This window comes from Mobula hypostoma, chromosome 3, assembly GCF_963921235.1.
Source record: "Mobula hypostoma chromosome 3, sMobHyp1.1, whole genome shotgun sequence".
NCBI classification, from domain to species: Eukaryota; Metazoa; Chordata; class Chondrichthyes; order Myliobatiformes; family Myliobatidae; genus Mobula; species Mobula hypostoma.
In genome coordinates this window covers 112,923,350-112,945,326 of record NC_086099.1, presented here as the reverse complement: position 1 = coordinate 112,945,326, position 21,977 = coordinate 112,923,350, and the positions used below count along the sequence as shown (strand labels likewise).

Here is a 21,977-nt window from a genome sequence, read left to right as displayed (position 1 = left end):
GGCCTCCACCATTCCTGTTAACTGCCATTTCTTAATTACATTACGAACTGAGGAAACGGCAACCTGAAAATATTTTGCATCTTCTTATAGCCTTCTCCTGCTTTGTGGGCATCAATTATTTTTAATTTTCAGAGTGCTAGACAGCTGCTTAGAGGAGCCCAGGGCTGCTGATTGTTTGGACAAGGTTTGAGGAATCAGGGTATTTAAATGCTTTGAAATTTGCATTACCTGGCCTTTCCTCACGATGATTGTGAACAAGCCATAGCCCTTACAAGGTATTTAAGGTCTGAGACCTTGGTAAAAGTTATCTGAGAGCTCAAATCTCTTGGGGTGCCCAAACTTTTGCAGGGTGCTCCTTTCCTTTTTTTCACTCTAAAATTGTACAAAACAAAACTAATACACTAACCTTGCTTAAAATGTTGAAAAGATTATTTCATCTTTAACTTTATGACTTTTGGAGATTAGGTCATCTTCTACTCATTTAACTTTTCACAGTAACAAATTTTGACCAGGAGTGCCCAAACTTTTGCATGCTACTGTATGCATATACAGTGGCTATAAAAATATTCACACCTTGGAAGCTTTCATGTTTTATTGTCTTACAACATTGAATCACAGTGGAGTTCATTTGTCTGTTTTGACACTGATCAATACAATCAATCCTCGATCCTCCGTGATTTTATTGTAAAACAATAAAGCATGAAAACTGCATGTGAATATCTTTTATAGGCACTGTAGTAACAATTGGAGGCCATAATATAAATAACATCAGATATGCTGATGACATTGTACTAATAGCTGACTCAGAAACAAAACTTCAAGAACTACTTCAAGAAAGTAATTGCAGAGGCCTCTCAATCAACACCAAGAAGAGTGAAAGCATGGTCATCTCCAGAAAGACAAACATCCCACATTGTGTGAGCAAGATTGGAAATACAAACATCAAAAAAGTCCACAAATTCAAATATCTTGGCAGCCTAATGATAAGTAATGGCAGGTGCAACACAGATATCGAATACAAAATAGCAATGGCGAAAGAAGCTTTCCAAAAAATGAAGACCATATTAACAGACAGAAAGATGTCACACTAAAAACAGAATACTGCAGTGCTATCTTGACTTATGAAAGTGAATGCTGGACCATTTCTCCAGCAATTGAAAAGAGACTAGAAGCAGCTGAATTATGGTTCTACAGGAGAATGTTAAAAATATCATGGACCACACACACATCAAATGAAGAAGTTCTCAGAAGAGCCCAAGCAGTTCAATCACTCATACCAACAATAAGAGAAAGACAACTCAGATTCCTAGGACACATCATGCGGAAAGATGAACTAGAAGGGCCTTCCTGAAGATAAATCCAAGGAAGGTGACAGGCCCAGATGGCGTCCCAGGATGGGTTCTGCGGGCCTGTGCGAGTGAGCTAACTGGAGTGTTTGCTGACACCTTCAGCTGCTCCTTGCTTGAGCCTAAGATTCCCTTGTGTTTTAAGAAGGCAACAATAATCCCAGTGCCAAAGAAGAGCAAGGTGGCATGCCTGAATGACTATCGACCTGTGGCTCTGACATCAATTGTTATGAAGTGCTTCAAGAGATTGGTTATGGCACACATCAACCACAGCCTACCAGTCAACCTCGACTCTTTGCAATTCGCCTACCAGAGCAACAAGTCAATGGCAGAGATGCCATCTTTCTGGCCCTACATTCCTCCTTAGAACACCTGGTGAATAAAGACACATACATAAGGCTACATTGACTACATTGACTACAGCTCTGCCTTTAATACCATCATTCCAAATAAACTGATTCCTAAGCTCCGGAACCTGGGCCTTAGGACTCAGATCTGCAGCTGGATCTTCAACCTCCTCACAGACAGGACCCAGGCTGTAAAAATAGGGGACAGGCTCTCCTCTACAATCACTTTGAGCACCGGTGCCCCACAAGGCTGTGTACTCAGCTCCGTGCTGAACTCACTGTACACCCATGATTGTGTACCCAAGTTTCCATCAAACTCAATATATGAGTTTGCTGATGACGCAACAATTGTAGGCCGTATATAGGATAGATCTGCTCATAGGGTTGAGGTTCTGAACTGGAAGAAGGCCAAATTTGAAGAAATGAGAAAGGATCTAAAAAGTGTGGATTGGGACAGGTTGTTCTCTGGCAAAGATGTGATCGGTATGTGGGAAGCCTTCAAAGGAGAAATTTTGAGAGTGCAGAGCTTGTATGTTCCTGCCAGGATTAAAGGCAAAGTGAATAGGAATAAGGAACCTTGGTTCTCAAGAGATATTGCAACTCTGATAAAGAAGAAGAGAGTTGTATGACAGGTATAGGAAACGGAGTAAATAAGGTGCCCAAAGAGTATAAAAAATGCAAGAAAATACTTAAGAAGGAAATCAGGAGGGCTAAAAGAAGACATGAGGTTGCCTTGGCAGTCAAAGTGAAGGATAATCCAAAGAGCTTTTACAGGTATATTAAGAGTAAAAGGATTGTAAGGGACAAAATTGGTCCTCTTGAAGATCAGAGTGGTTGGCTATGTGCAGAACCAAAAGAAATGGGGGAGATCTTAAATGGGTTTTTTGCGTCTGTATTTACTAGGGAAACTGGCATGAAGTCTATGGAATTAAGGGAAACAAGTAGTGAGATCATGGAAACTGTACAGATTGAAAAGGAGGAGGTGCTTGCCACCTTGAGGAAAATTAAAGTGGTTAAATCCCTAGGACTTGACAGATTATTCCCTCGGACCTTGAAGGACACTACTGTTGAAATTGCAGGGGCTCTGGCAGATATATTTAAAATGTCAGTGACTATGGGTGAGGTGCCGGAGGATTGGAGAATGGCTCATGTTGTTCCGTTGTTTAAAAAAGGATCAAAAAGTAATCTGGGAAATTATAGGCCGGTAAATTTGATGTCGGTAGTGAGTAAGTTATTGGAGGGAGTACTAAGAGACAGAATCTACAAGCATTTGGATAGACCGGGGCTTATTAGGGAGAGTCAACATGGCTTTGTGCGTGCTAGGTCGTGTTTGACCAATCTATTGGAGTTTTTCAAGGAGGTTACCAGGAATGTTGATGAAGGGAAGGCAGTGGATACTGTCTACATGGACTTCAGTAAGGCCTTTGACAAGGTCCCGCATGGGAGGTTAGTTAGGAAAATTCAGTTGCTAGGTATACATGGAGAGGTGGTAAATTGGATTAGACATTGGCTCAATGGAAGAAGCCAAAGAGTGGTAGTAGAAAATTGCTCCTCAGAGTGGAGGCCTGTGACTAGTGGTGTGCCACAGGGATCAGTGCTGGGTCCATTGTTATTTGTCATCTATATCAATGATCTGGTTGATAATGTGGTAAATTGGATCAGCAAATTTGCTGATGATACAAAGATTGGAGGTGTAGTGGACAGTGAGGAAGGTTTTCAAAGCTTGCAGAGGGACTGGACCAGCTGGAAAAACGGGCTGAAAAATGGCAGATGGAGTTTAATACAGACAAGTGTGAGGTATTGCACTTTGGAAGGACAAACCAAGGTAGAACATACAGGGTAAATAGTAAGGCACTGAGAAGTGCAGTAGAACAAAGGGATCTGGGAATACACATACAAAATTCCCTAAAAGTGGCATCATAGGTAGATAGGGTCGTAAAGAGAGCTTTTGGTACATTGGCCTTTATAAATCAAAGTTTGAGTATAACAGCTGGAATGTTATGATGAGGTTGTATAAGGCATTGGTGAGGCTGAATCTGGAGTATTGTGTTCAGTTTTGGTCACCAAATTACGGGAAGAATATTAGTAAGGTTGAAAGAGTGCAGAGAAGGTTTACAAGGATGTTGCTGGGACTTGAGAAACTGAGTTACATAGAAAGGTTAAATAGGTTAGGACTTAATTCCCTGGAGCGTAGAAGAATGAGGGGAGATTTGATAGAGGTATATAAAATTATGATGGATATAGATAGAGTGAATGCAAGCAGGCTTTTTCCACTGAGGCAAGGGGGAAAAAAACCCAGAGGACATGGGTTAAGGGTGAGGGGGGAAAAGTTTAAAGGGAACATTAGGGGGAGCTTCTTCACACAGAGAGTGGTGGGAGTGTGGAATGAGCTGCCAGAAGAGGTGGTAAATGTGGGTTCTTTTTTAACATTTAAGAATAAATTGGACAGATACATGGATGGGAGGTGTATGGAGGGATATGGTCCATGTGCAGGTCAGTAGGACTAGGCAGAAAATGGTTCTGCGCAGCCAAGAAGGGTGTTACATACCTCACAGTCATAGTCATACTTTATTAATCCCGGGGGAAATTGGTTTTCGTTACAGTTGCACCGTAAATACTAAATAGTAATAGAACCATAAATAGTTAAATAGTAATATGTAAATTATGCCAGTAAATTATGAAATAAGTCCAGGACCAGCCTATTGGCTTAGGGTATCTGACCCTCCAAGGGAGGAGTTGTAAAGTTTGATGGCCACAGGCAGGAATGACTTCCTATGACGCTCTGTGCTGCATCTTGGTGGAATGAGTCTCTGGCTGAATGTACTCCTGTGCCCACCCAGTACATTATGTAGTGGATGGGAGACATTGACCAAGATGGCATGCAACTTAGACAGCATCCTCTTTTCAGACACCACCGTCAGAGAGTCCAGTTCCATCCCCACAACATCACTGGCCTTACAAATGAGTTTGTTGATTCTGTTGGTGTCTGCTACCCTCAGCCTGCTGCCCCAGCACACAATAGCAACCATAAAAGCACTGGCCACCACAGACTCGTAGAACATCCTCAGCATCTCCCGGCAGATGTTAAAGGACCTCAGTCTCCTCAGGAAATAGAGACGACTCTGACCCTTCTTGTAGACAGCCTCAGTGTTCTTTGACCAGTCCAGTTTATTGTCCATTCGTATCCCCAGGTATTTGTAATCCTCCACCATGTCCACACTGACCCCCTGGATGGAAACAGGGGTCACCGGTACCTTAGCTCTCCTCAGGTCTACCACCAGCTCCTTAGTCTTTTTCACATTAAGCTGCAGATAATTCTGCTCACACCATGTGACAAAGTTTCCTACCGTAGCCCAGTACTCAGCCTCATCTCCCTTACTAATGCATCCAACTATGGCAGAGTCATCTGAAAATTTCTGAAGATGACAAGACTCTGTGCAGTAGTTGAAGTCCGAGGTGTAAATGGTGAAGAGAAAGGGAGACAAGACAGTCCCCTGTGGAGCCCCAGTGCTGCTGATCACTCTGTCGTACACACAGTGTTGCAAGCACATGTACTGTGGTCTGCTAGTCAGGTAATCAAGAATCCATGATACCAGGGAAGGATCTACCTGCATCGCTGTCAGCTTCTCCCCCAGCAGAGCAGGGTGGATGGTGTTGAACGCACTGGAGAAGTCAAAAAACATGACCCTCACAGTGCTCGCTGGCTTGTCCAGTTGGGCGTAGACACGGTTCAGCAGGAAGACGATGGCAACCTCAACTCCTAGTCGGGGCTGATAGGCGAACTGGAGTGGATCTAAGTGTGGCCTGACCATAGGCCAGAGCAGCTCCAGAACAAGTCTCTCCAGGGTCTTCATGATGTGGGAGGTCAATGCCACCGGTATGTAGTCATTGAGGCCGCTGGGGCGCGACGTCTTCGGCACAGGGACGAGGCAGGACGTTTTAGAGTTACCCACTTTAAGCAAAGAACAAAATAGAACGATAAACAACAGGAATTCTGCAGATGCTGGAAATTCAAGCAACACACATCAAAGTTGCTGGTGAACGCAGCAGGCCAAGCAGCATCTATAGGAAGAGGCGCAGTCGACGTTTCAGGCCGAGACCCTTCGTCAGGACTAACTGAAGGAAGAATAGAACGATGACTGCAGACATAACTGAACCTGAACAAAAAACTGCAATTCGTAGGCTTAAATTAAGCAAGTCACCAGGATCAGATGGATATACAGCAGAGTGGTATAAGGAATTTAGAAATGAGTTAATTCCTGTTTTGCTCCTCACACTGAACTGGGCTGTAAGAAAGGCGCAACTGCCACCCAGCTGGAAGGAGGTGATAATCTCAGGTATACTGAATGAAGGCAAGGATAAAATGGAATGTGGGTCATTTAGACCAATATCTGTTCTTAATGTGGATTATAGATTATTTACCTCCATCATGGCCAAACGATTAGAAGAGTTGCTAACCACACTGATACATAATGATCAGAGAGGTTTTACACAACATCGCCAATGCCAATATATGAAGGTCACTTCACATTATGGATCATATTAAAAAAAATGAAACTGAAGCAATAGTGTTAAGTGTTGATGCTGAAAAGGCATTTGATTCCATTAATTGGAATTTTTTTTACCGAGTTCTACATAGATGTGGTCTTCAGAGGGAGAAAAGAGAGAAAATAGGGGGAAAAATAAAAAATATATTTCAAAAATATATTAAATAAATAAATAAGGGATGGGGTATGAAGGGGAGGTGGGGCATTAACGGAAGTTAGAGAAGTCAATCCTCCCCTTCACACCCTATCCCTTATTTATTTATTTAATATATTTATATATATTTTTTCCCTCTTTTTTTCTCTTTTTTCTCCCTCTGTCCCTCTCACTGTAACTCCTTGCCTGCTCTCCACCCTCCAGGCTCCCCATTCCCCTTCTGTTTCTCCCCACGCTTCCCGTCCCATGATCCTCTCCCTTCTCCAGCCTTGTACCCCTTTTGCCAATCAACTTTCCAGCGCTTAGATCCACCCCTCTCCTTCTGTCTTCTCCTATCATTTTGGATCTCTCCTTACCCCTCCCACTTTCCAATCTTTTACTATCTCTTCTTTCAGTTAGTCCTGATGAAAGGTCCCAGCCTGGAATGTCAACTGTACCTCTTCCTATAGATGCTGCCTGGCCTGCTACGTTCAGCAGCAATTTTTGGGAAGATAACAGCATCCGTTAAACATAAGTTGGAACAATTTGATTCATACTGGGAAAAATGGTTTAACTACATAACACCTTATAGGCCTGATTTTATTCTCACAAGTGAATGAACATGTTGTAAAAAAAACAGATCACTCCCTACTTTGTACATAGTTTTCTTCTTTTGATTGTTCTTTCTTTCTTCTCCTATCTATAAGTGTATACCTCAGATAAATGTTATGTGGAGATCTGTGACAAATATGACTATATGATATGTATGTACAGTATCTGAAATACATCTTATGGAAAGTTTTGTTTGATGATGAACTTCAATAAAAAATAAATTACAAAAAAAAATAACAAAAAAAGAAAAGGGACCGAAACAAAAGTTTGGGCACCTTGCATTGTTTGTGTGTTACTTAGTAACACCCCCTTTGGCAAGTACCACAGTTTGTAAACACTTTCTGGAACCAGCTAAGAGTCTTTCAATTCTTGTTTGGGTGATTTTCACCCATTTTTCCTTGCAAAAGGCTTCTAGTTCTGTGTGATTCTTGGGCCGTCTTGCATGCACTGCTTTTTTGAGGTCTCGCCACAGATTTTCGATGATGTTTAGGTCGGGGGACTGTGAGAACCATGGCAAAACCTTCAGCTTGCGCCTCGAGGCAGTCTATTGTGGAATTTGAGGTGTGTTTAGGATCATTTTCCTGTTGTAGGAACCATCCTCTTTTCATCTTCAGCTTTTTTACAGACGGTGTGATGTTTGCTTCTAGAATTTGCTGGTATTTAATTGAATTCATTCTTCCCTCTACCAGTGAAATGTTCCCCGTGCCACTGGCTGCAACGCATGCCCAAAGCATGATCGATCCACCCCCGTGCTTAACAGTTGAAGAGGTGTTCATTTCATGAAATTTTGCACCCTTTTTTCTCCAACCATACTTTTGCTCAGTTCTATTTTCACTTCATCAATCCACAGGACTTGTTTCCAAAATGCATCAGGCTTGTTTAGATGTCCCTCTGCAAACTTCTGAAGCTGAATTTTGTGGTGCGGACGCAGGAAAGGTTTTCTTCTGATGTCTAACTGAAGGAAGAGCTAGTAAGAGATTTGAAAGTGGGAGGGGGAGGGGGAGATCCAAAATGATAGGAGAAGACAGGAGGGGGAGGGGGAGATCCAAAATGATAGGAGAAGACAGGAGGGGGAGGGATGGAGCCAAGAGCTGGACAGTTGATTGGCAAAAGGGATATGAGAGGATCATAGGACTAGCTCTTCCTTCAGTTAGTCCTGATGAAGGGTCTTGGCCCAAAATGTCGACTGTACCTCTTCCTAGAGATGCTGTGTTTACCAGCAACTTTGGAATCTTCCTAAAGGTCTTTTGCAGTCAAACAGGAGTTTTCATTTGCCTTTCTAGCAATCCTACGAGCAGTTCTCTCGGAAAGTTTCCTTGGTCTTCCAGACCTCAACTTGGCCTCCACCGTTCCTGTTAAGTGCCATTTCTTAATTACATTACGAACTGAGGAAACAGCTACCTGAAAACACTTTGCTATCTTCTTATAGCCTTCTTCTGCTTTGTGGGCAATTTTTAAGTATTTTAATTTTCAGAGAGCTAAGCAGCTGCTTGGAGGAGCCAATGGCTGCTGATTGTTGGGACAAGATTTGAGGAGTCAGGGTATTTATAAATCTTTGAAATTTGCATCACCTGGCCTTTCCTAACGATGATTATGAACAAGCCATAGCCCTAACAAGGTATTTAAGGTCTGAGACCTCGGTAAAAGTTATCTGAGAGCTCACATCTCTTGGGGTTTCCAAATTTTTGCATGGTGTTCCTTTCCTTTTCTCACACCCTAAAATTGTACAAAACAAAAATAATACACTAATCTTGCTTAAAATGTTGAAAAGAATGTTTCATCTTTAACTTTATGACTTTTGGAGATCAGTTTATCTTCTACTCACTTAACTATTCACAGTAACAGAAATTTTGACCAGGGGTCACCAAACTTTTACATGCCATTGTATATGGGTTCTTTTTTTTTATGGGTTCTTTTTTATGGCCATGATGAGTGTTTTTTCTGGCCTTTTTTTATACATGGGTTTTTTGGTTCTTTGTTTCAGGGCTGCCTGTTAGGAGACAAATCTCAGGTTGAGTAATGTATATACTTAGATATTTAGTTTAGTCCTTATTTATTGTCATTTAGAAATGCATGCATTAAGAAATGACACAATGTTCCTCCAGAGTGATATCACAAAAAAAAACAGGACAAACCAAAGACTGACACGGACAAGACCACATAATTATAACATATAGTTACAGCGGTGCAAAGCAATACCATAATTTGATAAAGAGCAGTCCATGAGCACGGTAAAAAAAAGTCTCAAAGTTCCGATCAACTCCCGATAGTCCCGAAAGCAGGCGGCAAAAGGGAGAAAACCTCCTTGCCATAAACCTCCAGGCGCCGACAACTGCCGATGCATTGGAAGCACCCGACCACAGCCGACTCTGAGTCCGTCTGAAAACTTCCAGCCTCTGACCAGCCCTCCAACACCGAGCACCATCTCTGCCGAGTGCTTTGACCCTGCCCCGGCTGTCGAGCAACAAGCAAAGCCGAGGACTCGGGGCCTTCTCCTCCGGAGATTCTGGATCACACAGTAGCAGTGGCAGCGGCAGTGAAAAGGGCACTTCAGAAGTTTCTCCAGATGTTCCTCCGTTCTCTCATGTCTGTCTCCATCAAATCAGGATTGTGCACAGCACCCTACTTGACAGATTACAGATATCATTCACCGGAGTGGCCGCTGCGCGCTGTCACGCCGCCATCTTCTCTCCTCTTCCCATACATAGTTGATAATAAATGTACTTTGAACTTTGAAATATAGATGCACAGTGAAGAGTAGTCTGACTGGTTGCCTCATGGCTTAGTATGGAAGCTCAGAGCCCAAGAACAGAAAGACCTACAAAAAGATAATGGACACAGCCCAGTTCACCACAGGAAAAGCCCACCCCATCATTGAGCACATCAACAAAGAGCATTACCATAAGAAAGCAGCATCCACCATCAAGGGCCCCACCATCCAGGCCATGCTATCTTCTCGTAGCTACCATCAGGAAGGCACACAGGAGCTTTAGATCCTCTATCAGCAGGTTCAGGAACAGTTATTACCCTTCAATCATCAGGCTCCTGAACAATCATGGACATCTTCACTCACCACAGCACTGAACACAACCTATGGACTCACTTTCAAGGACTCTACAAATCATGTTCTCAGCATTATATATTCACTTATTTATTATTAGTAGTAGTCATATAGTAGTATTTACAGTTTGTTTTCTTTTGTACATTGGTTGCTTGTCAATCTTTAATTGGGTGTAGATTTTTTTGTTCTAGTGTGAATACCTACAAGAAAACAAATCTCAGCATAGTATTTGGTGACATATACTACTTTGATAATAAATTCACTTTGAACATTCAAAATGATAAATAAAATTCTATAGCTGACTCACTGAATATACTCACAGCCAATGCAGATTTCTTGCCTTCTGGGAAGTATAAGGATGTGAGGAATAGACAGGAAACTGGAGCCATGACCAAATCCAGATCAAGCAAGAATTCACTGGCGCAACAGACTCTACTTGCCTTATTTTTAATAATATTTCTTACATTCTTTTGGTCTTCTGAGCTCTCCAGGTTACATCATGGAAATAAACTCAAAATAGAAGCTCAGACTAAGGAAGGTGTCTCCCTTTAGGAGAGAAGAATAAGGAAAGATTTAATCGTAATCAACAAAATGTGTCTATTTTAGGCCTACCCAGTACCCTTACCTGAAACATATTTTGTTCAGCTCTTTTGCACAAGGTGAAGTGATCCTGAGATCATCCTCTTCAGATATTTTGATTCTTCAGATTTTTTGTATTTCCCAAACCTGCAGGAAATACAGTAAATGCAAAATACAAGTTTGATGCCTCAAATATCAAAGAGTGGTAAAGATGCGTAAAACATAGAAACATAGAAGTCTACAGAACATTATTGGCCCTTCGCCTCATAATGTTGTGCCAACCATGAAACTCTAGAAACTGCCTAGAATTTCCCGACCACATAGCCCTTTATTTTTCTGAGCAAGATTTTTCACAATCTTGAAAATGGCAATTAGACTGCAATATGGACTGTTTGTCCCACTCCCATTAGAGAGAAGGCTATGTAGGCTCCACACCAGGGCCACCAGACCTGAAAACAGTTACTTGTCCCAAGTAAGGCTGATCAACACCTCCACTCACAAACTCCGTTTCCTGTCATTCACCTTATGCCCAATGAATCTACGTCCAGAAGCCTACTTATATGTTTATATTTATTGTGCTTTTTTATTATTATTGTTTTTTTTTAATCTTTTGTGCTGTATTGGATCCAGAGTAACAATTATTTTGTTCTCCTTACACATGTACAGGAAATGTTAAAGGATATGTGCCAAATGCAAGTTAGGTCTATTTCAGGAATACGGTTTGACCAGCATGCCTAAGTTGGGCTGGATTGCCTGTTTCATCCTGTACAATTGATTCTGTTGCTAAAGTTTTCCCCATCCTTAGATCAAAGTTGCTCAGTTTCCCCCTAAATTCCGATAAATTGATACATTTTTAAAAAATCACTCACTGTTATGTCATGCATGCATCTGTATGCATTAAATATGGATTCAATGATGTCCCCACAGCACTGCCCAGCCCGATTTTTTGCCAACCTATATAAACCAACTCCACGATCAATCTAACCCTTCCCTCCTGCACTACCCATAACTCTCTTCAATGCCCCTGCTGTATCAGTCTCTACCATTGTCCCTGGCAATGTGTTAAAAAACAAACTACCTTTGACATCTCATATACGAGAAACTGCAGATGCGGGAAATCCAAAGTAATACACAAAAACTGCTGGAGGAACTCAGCAAGTCAAGCAGCATCTAATGGAAAAGAGTAAACAGTCAACATTTTAAGCTGAGATTCTTCTTCAGGACTGTGATGGAAGTGAGGAGATGCCTGAATTAAAAGGTGGGGAGAGGAGAAAGAGACTAGCAGTAAAGTGATAGGTGAAGCCAGTTGAGTGGGAAAAGTCAAGGGCTGGAGAAGAAAGAATCAGATAGGAGAGTGGACAATAGGAGAAAGGGAAGGATAAGGGGACCCAGGGGGAAGTAACAGGCAAATGAGATTTAATAAAAGGTCAGAGTGAAGAATAGAGGAAGGGTAGGGGGAAATTTTGATCACCAGAAAGAGACAAAAGAAAGCCTGACCTGCTGAGTTACTCCAGCATTTTGTGTGTGTTACTGTATCTTTGACACCTCCCCTAAACTTTCATCCATTTATCTTAAACAGATATGCTCTGGCATTGGCCATTGCTGCCCTGGGATAACAGTGCTGGCTACCTACTGTCTTTGACTCTAATGTTATACACCTCTATCAAGTTGCCTCTCATCCTCCTTCATTCCTAGCTCACTCAACCTTTCCTCATGAGACAGATTTTCCAATCCAGGCAGCATCCAGCTAAATCCCTGCACCCTCGCTAAAACCTCCATATCCTTTCGGTAATGAGGCGATCAGAACAGAACACAATACTCCAAGTATGGTGCAACCACAGTTTTATAGAGATTTGTTAGGCTTTGTTAACTACCTTATCACCAAGAGATTGGGGCTGAGAGGGAAATGGATTAGACGTGATGATTGTAGGGAAGACTCGATGGGCCAAATAACCTAATTCTGCTCCTATATCTTATGGTGTTATGGTCCATCAACTTGCATGGCGACCTCAAGGACTTTGGACCCAAAATGTCCTTGATTCTCCACACTGCTAAGAATCCTACCATTAACCTTGTGCTCCATCTTGAAGTTTATTCTTCCAAAAAGCATCTCTTCGCATTTTCCCAAACTGAACTCCATCTGCCATTTCTCTGCCCAGCTCTGCATTGTGTCTATTAGTCTAACGTAACCTGCGAAAACCTTCTACCCTTCTACACTTTCCACAGCACCCCCAATCCTCGTGTCATCTGCAAACTTACCAACCAACCCTTCCACTTCCTCAGCTAACTCATTTATAAAAATCACAAACAGCAAGAGTCCTTATCAGATCCTTGGAGAACACCATTAGTCACCGAACTCTTGACAGAATATGCTCCACCTACTATCATCCTCTTCCTTCTACGTGTAAGCCAATTCTGAACCCATACAGCAAAGTTTCCATGGATACCATGCTTAAAGACTTTCTGGCAGAGCCTACCGCAGGGAACTGTGTCAAATGCCTTATGAAAATACGTGCACACCACATTCTGTTCTAACTTCGTCAGTTTGATTCGCCATGTCCTTGAAAAACTCAGTGAAGCACAACCTGTTCCTTACAATGCCATGCTGATTATCCCAAATGTTACTCCAAATGCTTGTGAAAGCTGTCCCTAAGCAGCCTCGTCATTAGTTGCCAACAACTGAAATAACACACACTGGTCTATAATTCCCAGGATTATTCCTATTACCTTTCCTGAACAACAGAATAGCTTTTGCCATCCTCTAATCCTCTATCCTCCTGCAGCTTGGGAGGACGGAAGATCATTGTCAATACCCCAGCAATGTCTGCCCTTGCTTCCATAGTAACTTGGGATATATCCTGTCCAGCCCTGGACACTTGAGCAGGTAAGCTGTTGCAGTTCTAACTGAAGTGCTGCTATGTGAGAGTTACAACCCTCTATGAACCTTTGATTCCATCAACCTTAAGGGATTGTGGAACATCTGATCCAGTTTGTCCTCAACTTGTATTTGCTTCATAACGAATGTAAAACAAAACCATTATTTATGAAGGCCAGTATCAAATATTGTCTCTGTTCAGTCTTTCATGTTGCATTGCTCCACCTCAACTCCAACAAATGCTGGGAACTGTATGCACTTTGGTAGATGAAAGGAAAGGGTTGACTATTTTCTAAATAGAGAGAAAGGGACCTGAAAATCCTTGTACAGGATTCCCTAAAGGATAACTTGCAGGTTGTGTCTGTGGTGAGGAAGGCAAATGTGATGTTAGCATTCATATAAAGAATACTAGAATATTAAAACAAGAATGTAAAGTTAAGACTTTATACTGGTGAGGCCTCATTTGGAGTATTGTGAGTAGGTTTGGGCCCCTGCTCTTAGAAAGGATGTTCTGAATCTGGAGAGGGTTCAAGGGAAGTTCATGGTAATGATTCCAGGATTGAATGGCTTGTCATATGAATTGAATTGAATTGAATTGAACTGAGTTTATTACTTACATCCTTCGTATACATGAGAAAAATCTTTACGTTACATCTCTGCCTAAATGTGCAATGTATAGTAGTTTATAATAAATAGTATGTACAACAGGACAATCAATGTAACATAGAAATACAATTGTATCAGCGTGAATTAATCAGTCTGATGGCCTGGTGGAAGAAGCTGTCCTGGAGCCTGTTGGTCCTGGCCTTCATGCTGCGGTACCATTTCCTAGATGGTAGCAGCTGGAACAATTTGTGGCTGGGGTGACTCAGGTCCCCAATGATCCTCTGGGCCTTTCTTTTACACACCTGTCTTTGTAAATGTCCTCAATAGTGGGAAGTTCACATCTACGGATGCGCTGGGCTGTCCGCACCATCCTCTGCAAAGTCCTGCGAATAAGGGAAGTACAGTTCCCATACCAGGCAGTGATGCAGCCAGTCAGGATGCTCTCAATTGTGCCCCTATAGAAAGTTCTTGGGATTTAGGGGCCCATACCAAACTTCTTCAAACGTCTGAGGTGAAAAAGGCACTATTGTGCCTTTTCCACCACACAGCCGGTAAGTACAGACCACGTGAGATCCTCGGTGCTGTTTATGCCGAAGATGTTTATGAAGAGCCTTTGGTGGCTCTGGGGCTGTAATCACTAGAATTCAGAAGAATGAGGGGTGACCTCATTTGAAACCAATCGAATGGGAAAAAGCCTTGAGTAGGATAGATGAGGAGAGGATATTTCCTCTGATGGGAGAGTCAAAGACCAGAGGACAGAGCCTCGGAATACAGGGGTACTCTTTTAGAATGGAGGCAAGGAGGAATTTCTTTAGCCAGAGAGTGGTGAATCTGCGGAATTCTTTGCCACAGGCAGCTGAGGAGACCAAGTTTGTATGTATATTTAAGGCAAAAGTTGATAGATTCTTGATTGGTCAGAGCATGAAGGGATATGGAGAGAAGGCAGGGGATAGGGGCTGAGAGGAAAATTCTATCAGCCATGAAGAAATGGCGAAGCAGATTTGATGGGCCAAATGGCCTAATTCTGTTCCTATATATTATGGTCTAAAATATTTGCCAAGACAGCAGCTACTCAAATATTTAGCAGTTAAATTGAAATATGCTGATGGTTCTTGCAATTATGCACATTTGAAGGTGGAGCTCCAAACTTCCTTGAGTATAGGAGCAAAAGCCCTTTAGCAAAATAGGGCTTAGGTGAAATTCAATTTGGAGATTTCCATGAAGTTTTGGTCTCCTTATAGAACATAGAACATAGTACAGCACGGTACAGGCCCTTCGGCCCACAATGTTGTGCCGACCCTCAAACCCTGCCTCCCATATAAGCCCCCACCTTAAATTCCTCCATATACCTGTCTAGTAGTCTCTTAAACTTCACTAGTGTATCTGCCTCCACCACTGACTCAGGCAATGCATTCCACGCACCAACCACTCTCTGAGTAAAAAACCTTCCTCTAATATCCCCCTTGAACTTCCCACCCCTTACCTTAAAGCCATGTCCTCTTGTATTGAGCAGTGGTGTCCTGGGGAAGAGGCGCTGGCTATCCACTCTATCTATTCCTCTTATTATCTTGTACACCTCTATCATGTCTCCTCTCATCCTCCTTCTCTCCAAAGAGTAAAGCCCTCACTCCCTTAATCTCTGATCATATGCATACTTTCTAAACCAGGCAGCGTCCTGGTAAATCTTCTCTGTACCCTTTCCAATGCTTCCACATCCTTCCTATAGTGAGGTGTCCAGAACTGGACAAAGTACTCCAAGTGTGGCCTAACCAGAGTTTTATAGAGCTGCATCATTATATTATGACTCTTAAACTCTATCCCTCGACTTATGAAAGCTAACATCCCATAAGCTTTCTTAACTACCCTATCTACCTGTGAGGCAACTTTCAGGGATCTGTGGACATGTACCCCCAGCTCCCTCTGCTCCTCCACACTACCAAGTATCCTGCCATTTACTTTGTACTCTGCCTTGGAGTTTGTCCTTCCAAAGTGTACCACCTCACACTTCTTCGGGTTGAACTCCATCTGCCACTTCTCAGCCCACTCCTGCATCCTATCAATATCTCTCTGCAATCTTCGACAACACTACAACACCACCAACATTTGTGTCGTCTGCAAACTTGCCAACCCACCCTTCTAGCCCCACATCCAGGTCGTTAATAAAAATCACGAAAAGTAGAGGTCCCAGAACAGATCCTTGTGGGACACCACTAGTCACAATCCTCCAATTTGAATGTACTCCCTCCACCACCACCCTCTGCCTTCTGCAGGCAAGCCAATTCTGAATCCACCTGGCCAAACTTCCCTGGATCCCATGCCTTCTAACTTTCTGAATAAGCCTACTGTGTGGAACCTTGTCAAATGCCTTACTAAAATCCATGTAGATCACATCCACTGCATTACCCTCATCTATATGCCTGGTCACCTCCTCAAAGAACTCTATCAGGCTTGTTAGACACGATCTGCCCTTCACAAAGCCATGCTGGCTGTCCCTGATCAGACCATGATTCTCTAAATGCCTATAGGTCCTATCTCTAAGAATCTTTTCCAACAGCTTTCCCACCACAGACGTAAGGCTCACTGGTCTATAATTATCCGGACTATCCCTACTACCTTTTTTGAACAAGTGGACAACATTTGCCTCCCTCCAGTCCTCCGGTACCATTCCCGTGGACAACGAGGACATAAAGATCCTAGCCAGAGGCTCAGCAATCTCTTCTATCGCCTCGTGGAGCGGCCTATGGAATATTCCGTCAGTCCCCGGGGACTTAACCGTCCTAATGTATTTTAACAACTCCAACACCTCCTCTCCCTTAATATCAACATGCTCCAGAACATCAACCTCACTCATATTGTCCTCACCATCATCAAGTTCCCTCTCATTGGTGAATACCGAAGAGAAGTATTCATTGAGGACCTCACTCACTTCCACAGCCTCCAGGCACATCTTCCCATCTTTATCTCTCATTGGTCCTACCTTCACTCCTGTCATCCTTTTTTTCCTCACATAATTGAAGAATGCCTTGGGGATTTCCTTTACCCTACTCGCCAAGGCCTTCTCATGCCCCCTTCTTGCTCTTCTCTGCCCCTTCTTAAGCTCCTTTCTTGCTTCCCTATATTCCTCAATAGACCCATCTGATCCTTGCTTCCTAAACCTCATGTATGCTGCCTTCTTCCACCTGACTAGATTTTCCACCTCACTTATCACCCATGGTTCCTTCATCCTACCATTCTTTATCTTCCTCACTGGGACAAATTTATCCGTAACATCCGGCAAGAGATCGCTAAACATCGACCACATGTCCATAGTACATTTCCCTGCAAAAACATCATCCCAATTCACACCTGCAAGTTCTAGCCTTACAGCCTCATAATTTGCCTTTCCCCAATTAAAAATTTTCCTGTCCTCTTTGATTCTATCCTTTTCCATGATAATGCTAAAGGCCAGGGAGCGGTGGTCACTGTCCCCCAGATGCTCACCCACTGAGAAATCTGTGACCTGACCCGGTTCATTACCTAGTACAAGATCTAGTATGGCATTCCCCCTGGTCGGCCTGTCCACATACTGTGACAGGAATCCGTCCTAGACACACTTTACAAACTCTGCCCCATCTAAACCCTTGGAACTAATCAGGTGCCAATCAATATTAGGGAAGTTAAAGTCACCCATGATAACAACTCTGTTATTTTTGCACCTTTCCAAAATCTGTCTCCCAATCTGCTCCTCTGTATCTCTGCTGCTACCAGGGGGCCTATAGAATACCCCCAACGGAGTAACTGCTCCCTTCCTGTTCCTGATTTCCACTCATATTGACTCAAAAGAGGATCCTGCTACATTACGGGTTTTTCTAGCTCTGGTCTCTGTACTGCATAACTCAATAAATCTATGGCCATCTACAGAGGTAATTGATTTTCCAAGCTATACAGCATGGAAGATGACTCTTCAGCCCAACTTGTTCATGCTAACCAAATTATCAAATACAGCCCTTTGGTCCATATCCCTAAACACCTTCTCTATCCATGAAAATGACTAAATGTCTTTTAAATATGGTGATTATACACACATCAACCACTTCCATATATCTGGTAGAAGCTGCCTCTCAAATCCTTTCAAATCTTTTTGGACCCTCTTACCATGGGAGAAAAACTATAAAGTCTCATTATTTGATAAATCTCTGTAAGGCTAGCCCTCAGCTTCCATGTCCCGGAGCAAAAACCCCAGCTCACCTACTTTCTCCTTAAAACTTAAGCCTTCCAATCCCGGTAACATCTCATATCTTTTCTGCACTCTTTCCAGCTGTGAGTTTCCTCCGAGCGCTCTGGTTCCCTCCCACTTTCCAAAGACGTTTGGGTTGGGTTAGGGTTAGTGAATTGTGGGTATGCTATGTTGGCACCAGAAGCATGGAGACAATCCTCACTGATTTGATTAAAATGTCACATTTCACTGTATGTTTTGATTAACAAGTGACAAACAAAGCTAATCTAAACAACGTTGTGGGCAAACTCAGCAAATCTATAGGAGAGTAACTATAAAAGGATGAATGAAAGATCAACTACAGTGCAAAAGGCAAGAAACTGTGCAAATGAAAATATAAATAGATAGTAATAAATAACGAGAACATGAAACACGATAAAGATCAAAGTGAGATCATTGGTTGTGGGCTAATCACAAACAAGAGAAAATATCTGCAGAAGCTGGAAATCCAAGCAACACACACAAAATACTGGAGGAACTCAGCAGGCCAGGCAGCATCTATGGAAAAGAGTACAGTCGACGTTTCGGGCAGGAGGATGGGGTGAGAGCAAATGAGCGTGAAATGGAAGAGATGCGGTTGAAGTCAGTTTTGATGGTGGAGGAAGAAAAGCTGCTTTCTTTCAAGGAGAGCATCTCCTTTGTTCTGGAATGAAAAACCTCATCCTGTGAGCAGATGAGGTGGAGATGGAGGAATTGAGAGAAGGGGATGGTGTTTTTACAAGTGACAGGGTGGGAAGAGGTATAGTCCAGGTAGCTGTGAGAGTGCATGTGTTTATAACAGTCATCAATAGATAAGCTGTCTTCAGAAATAGAGACAGAAAGATCAAGAAAGGGGAAGGAGGTGTCAGAAATGGACCAGATAAATTTGAAGGCAGGGTGGAAGTTGGAGGTCAAGAGGATGAAGTCAACGAGTTCCGCATGGGTGTGGGAAACAGCACCAATGCAGTCGTCGATGTAGCATAGGAAAAGTGGGAGATAGCCACTCAGGTTGGAGGAACAACACCTTATATTCCAATCTGATGGCATGAATATCAATTTCTCAAACTTCCGGTAATTCACCCCCTCCCCACCATTCTCCAATCCTCTTTTCCCTCTCTCACCTTATCTCCTTACCTGCCCATCACCTCCCTCTGGTGTTCCTCCCCCCTTTTCTATCTCCCATGGCCTTCAAACCCCTTCTCCAGCCCTGTATCGTTCACCAATCAACTTTCCAGCTTGTTACTTCACCCCTCCCCCAACCTTTTAACTCGACTCCTCATCATTTTTCCCCAGTCCTGCCGAAGGGCCTCAGCCCAAAATGTCGATTGTATTCTTTTCCAGTGATGCTGCCTGGCCTGCTGAGTTCCTCCAGCATTTTGTGTGCGTTCATTGGTTGTAGGAACGTCTGGATGGGCAAGAAAATATAATTATCCCCTTTGTTCAAGAGCCTGATGGTTGTGGGGTAGTAACTGTTTTTGAACCTGGAGTTGTGAGTCCCGAGGCTCTTGTACCTTCTACCTGGTGGGAGCAGCGAGACCAGAGAATGGTTTTGGTGGTGGGGATCTGACAATGTTTTCATGCGCTGGGAGTGTGTTACTTGTGATGTAACGGGCCGAATCCACTACCTTTTGTGGGATTTTCCGTTCAAGGGCATTGGTGTTCCCACATCAGACTGTGATGCAGCCAGTCAATATACTCTCCATTACACATCCGTAGACATCTGTCAAAGTATTATATGTCATGCCGAATCTCCAAGGACTCCTACGGAAGAAGAGGAGCCAAATCCCAGCTAAATCTATTAGTTTATAAAGCCCGCGTTTTCTTTCTTTAAAACAGTATTCTGATCGCACGTACTTACCTCCGGTGTGTTTACGTTAGAACAGTAAGCCCCAATGTCCTGTTTTTCCTTTAGAATTATATGGAGAATCTAAGGGTCTACCAGTAGCAGTAATCCACGGCGAAATGTTGTTCCCTCATATCAACGCACACAATAAATGAATCAACCCCTCTCCTTCACAACACATCGATTTCACCAACACAAATCGGGTCGCGCCTGTTGGGTAACTAGGGAACGAGAAACGAAACAAAAGCTGGTGCCGTGAAAGAGCCGCAGTTGGGCTCACGATGTACTCCATCTGCAGCGCCCTCGTCCTCCCATTTCCTGCGCGCCACCTCCCATTCCCCCACCCCCACATCCCATTCCCACCCCACCAGCTCCCATTCCCACACCCCCACCTCCCATTCCAACCCCCACACCACCCCCCACCCCCACATCCCATTCCCACCCCCACACCACCCCCCCACCTCCCACCTCCCATTCCCCCCACGCCACCTCCTATCTCCCATTCTCCCCACCTCACATTCCACCCACCCCCACATCCCATTCCCACCCCCCACCACCCACCTCCCATTCCCACCAACCACCTCCCATTCCCATCCCCCACCGCCCACCTCCCATCCCCCACCCCACCTCCCATTCCCCCACGCTACCTCCTATCTCCCATTCCCCCCCACCTCACATTCCACCCCATCTCCACCTCCCGTTGCAACCCCCACACCACCCCCCACCTCCCACCTCCCATTCCCTCCCCCAACCTCTCACCTCCCATGCCACCTCCCACAGGTCTTGGCCCGACTGTACTCTTTTCCAGTGATGCTGCCTGGCCTGATGAGTTCCTCCAGTGTTTTGTGTGTGTTGCTTGAGAAACGGAAGATGCTGGGAATCTGGATCAACACACACAATGCAGGAAGAACTCTGTAGCAGGTTAGGTAGACTCTATGAAGGGAAATAAACTGTCGACCCAACAACTCCTGGTTCTTGATCTCTAAACACCCTAACATATTTACACACTTATCTCCTGCTCTTCTATGTCCTTTTCTTTGGTAAACACTGAAGCAAAGTACCCATTAAGTACCTCATTCAGATTCTCCACATCCAAGCAAGTGTTCCCCCCTTTATCCTTGAGTGGTCCTACTTGCTCCCTAGTTATCCATATACTCGGTGTATGTATAGAATGCCTTGGGATTCATCTTATTCCTACTTGTCAAGGACTTTTCATGGCCCCTCTTGCCTTTCCTAATTTCCTTCTTTAGTTCATTTCTAACTTCTATATACTCCTCATGTGCTCCGTTTGATCCTAACTTTTGAAGCTTTACATACTTCTCCTTTTCCTTCTTGACTAAATTCATCATCTCTCTGGAATCCAAAGTTTTTTTTATCTTTCCATCACTGCCTTCAAACAGGAACATACTTTTCCTTTACCCTGTGCAATTGATCTTTCAACACACTCCTCATGTTTGATGTAGACTTACCAGAAAAAAAGGTGCTCCTGATTAACTCTCCTTAGTTCATGCCTAATGCATTTGTAATTGCCCAAGTCCAATTTAAAAATCTCCTGCAAGGACCATCCAGCTTATCTATAGCTATCCTGAAAGTTCAGGAGTTGTAGTCATTGTTCCCTAACTGCTCACCCATTGAAAGGTCAGTCACCTGGCCGGGCACATTACTCAACTCCAGTAACTGTACAGCCCCTCCTCTCGTTGGACTGTCCACATATTGATTTAAGAAACTCTTCTGGACACACTTAACAAAATCTGCCCCATCTTTGAAGGCCTCAGTTTATATGAAGGAAGTTGA

General features: G+C 43.4%; 1 protein-coding gene across 2 annotated transcripts in view; it reads right to left on the bottom strand.

The window, feature by feature from the left end:
- LOC134344195 (microtubule-associated protein 9-like) overlaps positions 1-21,671 on the bottom strand; it is a 286,314-nt gene extending 264,643 nt beyond the window's left edge. The window contains exons 1-4 of one of the 2 annotated variants that reach the window (XM_063043605.1): positions 20,943-21,671; positions 20,199-20,404; positions 19,966-20,101; positions 10,672-10,772 (exon numbers count right to left, since the gene is read on the bottom strand). In XM_063043605.1, coding sequence (XP_062899675.1) covers positions 10,672-10,680 — 9 coding nt within the window. In that variant the 5' untranslated portion in view covers positions 10,681-10,772; positions 19,966-20,101; positions 20,199-20,404; positions 20,943-21,671. Of the gene's footprint in view, positions 1-10,366; positions 10,593-10,671; positions 10,773-19,965; positions 20,102-20,198; positions 20,445-20,942 lie in introns of those variants that run through there. The other variant, XM_063043604.1, reaches the window with a different exon arrangement.
- Positions 21,672-21,977: the final 306 nt, after the last annotated feature.